Below are 4298 nucleotides of genomic sequence, written 5' to 3'. Positions count from 1 at the left end.
TGCCGTTTTGCCGTGATTTTAATAACGTCACGAACAGACAATAAAATAATCTTTAATTTTTGTTGTTGGCTTAACGAGAAGTTTGGAGAAAAATTAATGAACTTAATATTAAAAAAATAACTTAAAAATGGCTGCAAAGAAAAAAAAAACTTGGTTTGATGTCATAAGGTAATTTTAATGGTTTTAATCATATCGACATTTTCTCTCAGTATCCCTGCAAAAATAATTGATCATGTTTTGTTTTTGTCTCTAGTGGGTCTAAATATTCCTACCACTGTGGTGTAAAAAATAAATACTCACTTCGGTGTTTTTTTGAGTCAAAACTATAAAGAGTCTACAGGAACCACAGATATATCGCCTGTTCAAACATGAAGCAGGTTTACTTGTGGTTCCTAGAGTTTCCAGCAGCAGAATGTGAGGAAGATCTTTCAGTTCTCAGGCTCCTCTCTTGTGGAACCAACTTCCAGTTTCTGTCCATGAGGCTGACACATTGTCCAGTTTAAGACTGGGATTAAGACTTTCCTTTTTGATAAATCCTATAGTTAGGGTCGTCTTGTTATGCTGCTATAGACTTAGACTACTAGAGGACAAACTGACCTCATGTTCTTAAATGAATTGTTAAAATTCAATAGTTTTCATTTGATACTATTTCTATCTTAACATGTGATTCTTGACCTGCCATTGTGTATCTATTCCTACCAAACCCAGCCGGTTGAAGCAGATGGTCCTCTTGTCCTGATCCTGGTTCTGCTAAAGGTTTCTTCCTCATGAGGGAGTTTTTCTTTCCACTGTCGCCTTCATGCTTGTTCAAGATGAGAGTTCAGTGATGGAGTTAAACTCAAAGCTGCTCCTCAGATAAATAATGTTAATTATTATTTTATAGATGAATGTTTCTGTTTAATTATTATTTTATACATGAATGTTTCTGTTCAATTATTATTTTATAGATGAATGTTTCTGTTCAATTATTATTTTATATTTGAATGTTTCTGTTCAATTATTATTTTATAGATGAATGTTTCTGTTCAATTATTATTTTATAGATGAATGTTTCTGTTCAATTATTATTTTATACATGAATGTTTCTGTTCAATTATTATTTATAGATGAATGTTTCTGTTCAATTATTATTTATAGATGAATGTTTCTGTTAAATTATTATTTTATAGATGAATGTTTCTGTTCAATTATTATTTTATTGATGAATGTTTCTGTTCAATTATTATTTTATACATGAATGTTTCTATTCAATTATTATTTTATACATGAATGTTTCTGTTAATTATTATTTTATAGATGAATGTTTCTGTTCAATTATTATTTTATTGATGAATGTTTCTATTCAATTATTATTTTATAGATGAATGTTTCTGTTCAATTATTATTTTATTGATGAATGTTTCTGTTCAATTATTATTTTATATTTGAATGTTTCTGTTCAATTATTATTTTATAGATGAATGTTTCTGTTCAATTATTATTTTATTGATTAATGTTTCTGTTCAGCCCTGAGATGATTCTGTTGTGACTTGGAGCTGAAGAAATAAACTGAACTGAATCGATTTGGTCCAATGTACAGAAAGTGATTTAGCTGGAATCAGTTCCGGTTTGGGCCTCCAGAGGGCAGCAGATGCCACGAGACGTTCACTTACCGTAGGAAGAAAACGAATTCGTGTTTGCCTGTTCAGTTTGTTTGAAACACTAATTTCCGAGTTTTGTGAACGCAGCGTGACGTCAGTCCACGCGTCAAGTTCCTCTTCTGTTTCTTTAATTTCGTTGAAAAAGATCGTTTATTCACGAATATGAGTGACTACTACCTTGAAATCCTGACGCCACGAAAAATAAAAAATGTAACGTAAAGGTTTCTTGTTGATAGTAGATAAACTTATTCAATTGTTATTTCTATTTTTTTATCATTTATTTTTAGCAACCAACGATCAATTGAAACCGATATAAATGTACTTAGTTAGTTGATAGTTGTCTTAATTAAAAAAAAAATTGTATGGCTCTCATATGTTTGTCTGTTGTTGTCTTGCTGTGTATTGTTGTCATCATTCTTTGTTGAAATCAGGTCTCTCTTGTAAATGAGTCCTCGAAGATTAACCTGTAGAAATAACGGTTCAATGAGAGAGAGAAAAAGAAGAAGCCGTTTTTGGCTCCTGGAAAATGCTGCAGAGTGACTCATCTCGCAGTTCTCCTCTCTGAACACAAGCTACGTGCCACTGCGCTCATGTCTCCCCAGCACCATCGCCTCCTTTTAGGCAAATATCCTCCGGTTCTCTGACCGCCTGCTCTCGGTGTGTCTCACCCCGGAAGGTACGGATGTTTCGGCTGTGGTTCCAAGCCGCGGCCGTCCTTTGGTTCGCCCGCGGCTCTGTGGGGGTCTCAGCCCGGCTGTACACGGAGGAGGACCCGCTGGTGATCCTGAGCGGCGGCAGCCTGAAGCCGACAGTCATTAACTCCTCCTCGGCCTGGTTGGTCCAGTTTTACTCGTCCTGGTGCGGACACTGCATCCAGTACTCCAGCACATGGAAGGCGCTGGCACAGGATGTGAAAGGTACCGCTGCTCGGTTCGGCTCAAGTCCCTTACTTTTTCTTTGTAAGCAGCCCCACCAGTCTCCATTTAAAATATGAAAGTTTTAAACCCTTTCAATGGCAGTTAAAACCACAGTCAACCTTTGACCTCAGTTCTGTTAGTCCAGATTATTTTGGACCTCCCTGTCAGTTCGGGGTAAATATGAACTAAATTCAACTTTTATTCCCGTTGAGTGAAGACTTTTCTCCGTGCAGTTCGGGCAGGATGTTTCCTTTTGTAGTGAAGGCGAGCAGCTTTAAATGGACGTTTTTTCTACGAAGTTCTGAATGAGCCCGTGGCTGATGTTCAAGCTTTGAGCCACAGTTAGCAACATGCTAACACTCAACAGATGTTAGCTCAGGGAGGCTAACAGCTAGCATGCTAACAGGTGGTCAGAACCCGAACACCGGGACCACCGACCCGGATCAGAGTCTTGCTGGGTCAGAACCCACACCAAGCCTATCAGATTATAGATTTATAAAAGTTCACCTCAGTTTGATTTGAAGGAACGAACAGAAAAAGATGCTTTGGATGATCAGATATTCATTAATAATAATTATTTTAAAGGTGCACAAAATGTTTAGAGCATTTTAATTTGAATGTTGCCTCTCAGTCTGTTTGAAACCGTCCGAACCTTCCTACACCAGGACGGACTTTAAGCTGATTTAGTAGCTGAATATTTTCACCAGCTAATGTGCTAATTCTTGTAGCTTGTTGTGAACATTTGGCTTAAGAGAGTCGGCTGTTCGTCCTTATCCACCGAACAAAATGTCTTTGAACCGTAAGACTGATGGTGGGAAACCGCACACCTGCCCGTCCAGATGTTTTACACGTTTGAGCACGTTACACAACCAGAACCTCAAGGTCCATCTGTCCCCATCTGAGTCTCTGGGGAATCAGACCACCAGCACCAGCTGCTGTCCACAGACACAGGGTGTCGAGGTCAGAGGTCACGTGGGACACAGAGACGTCTTCTGTGTGAACACGGACCGACTCCCAGAACAAAGTTCTGCTGTCGAGCAACGATGATGATGATGATGAGGATCAGGATCGTTTTCACGGGAATTTATTTTACGTCTCATCACATGTTCAAAACAAACTCATTATTTTAACACGAGAACAAACTGCAGCGGTTCTGATCCAAACAGAGAACTCTTGTGTGGTTCTGACCAAAGTCTGGGTCCAGTCTTGATCAGTCTGGACTGAACCGGAGCCAAAACCAGACGGAATCCTGATGAAAGTTCAGGAGAACCGTTGATCCAGAATCTTTTTAAACTCCAGGAACGTCTGGGTCCCAGGGGGACCGTGAATAAATGTGAACTGGGTCAGGAGTTCTGGTGAGGACGGCCTGAGCAGGAGGTTCTGTCAGTAAAAGTTCTGTTTGTTTGTCAGAGTGGCAGGAGGCCATCGGTGTGGCCGTGTTGGACTGCGCCCAGGAGGAGAACTTCGATGTCTGCAAAGACTTCAGCATCAAGTTCTACCCCACCTTCAAGGTACCAACCCCTCACCAGTCTGTCTGTCTCACCTGTCTGTCTCTCACCTGTCTGTCTGACTGTCGGTCTGTCTTACCTGTCTGTCTGTCTGTCTCACCAGTCTGTCTGTCTCACCCGTCTGTCTCTCACCTGTCTGTCTGACTGTTGGTCTGTCTTACCTATCTGTCTCACCCGTCTGTCTGACTGTCTGTCTGTCTCTCACCTGTCTGTCTGACTATTGGTCTGTCTTA

At 39.9% G+C, this 4298-nt stretch overlaps 1 protein-coding gene across 1 annotated transcript in view; it reads left to right on the top strand.

Moving 5' to 3' along the window:
* Nucleotides 1-2322: 2322 nt before the first annotated feature.
* qsox2 (quiescin Q6 sulfhydryl oxidase 2) overlaps nt 2323-4298 on the top strand; it is a 13818-nt gene continuing 11842 nt past the window's right edge. The window contains exons 1-2 of the mRNA XM_037679982.1: nt 2323-2557; nt 3968-4068. Of these exons, the coding sequence (XP_037535910.1) occupies nt 2323-2557; nt 3968-4068 (336 nt within the window). The remainder of the gene's footprint in view (nt 2558-3967; nt 4069-4298) is intronic.

Source organism: Nematolebias whitei, chromosome 8, assembly GCF_014905685.2.
Source record: "Nematolebias whitei isolate Nwh7 chromosome 8, NemWhi1, whole genome shotgun sequence".
Taxonomy (NCBI): domain Eukaryota; kingdom Metazoa; phylum Chordata; class Actinopteri; order Cyprinodontiformes; family Rivulidae; genus Nematolebias; species Nematolebias whitei.
Note: the sequence above shows the minus strand (reverse complement) of the source record. Positions and strands in the feature narration are given on the sequence as shown.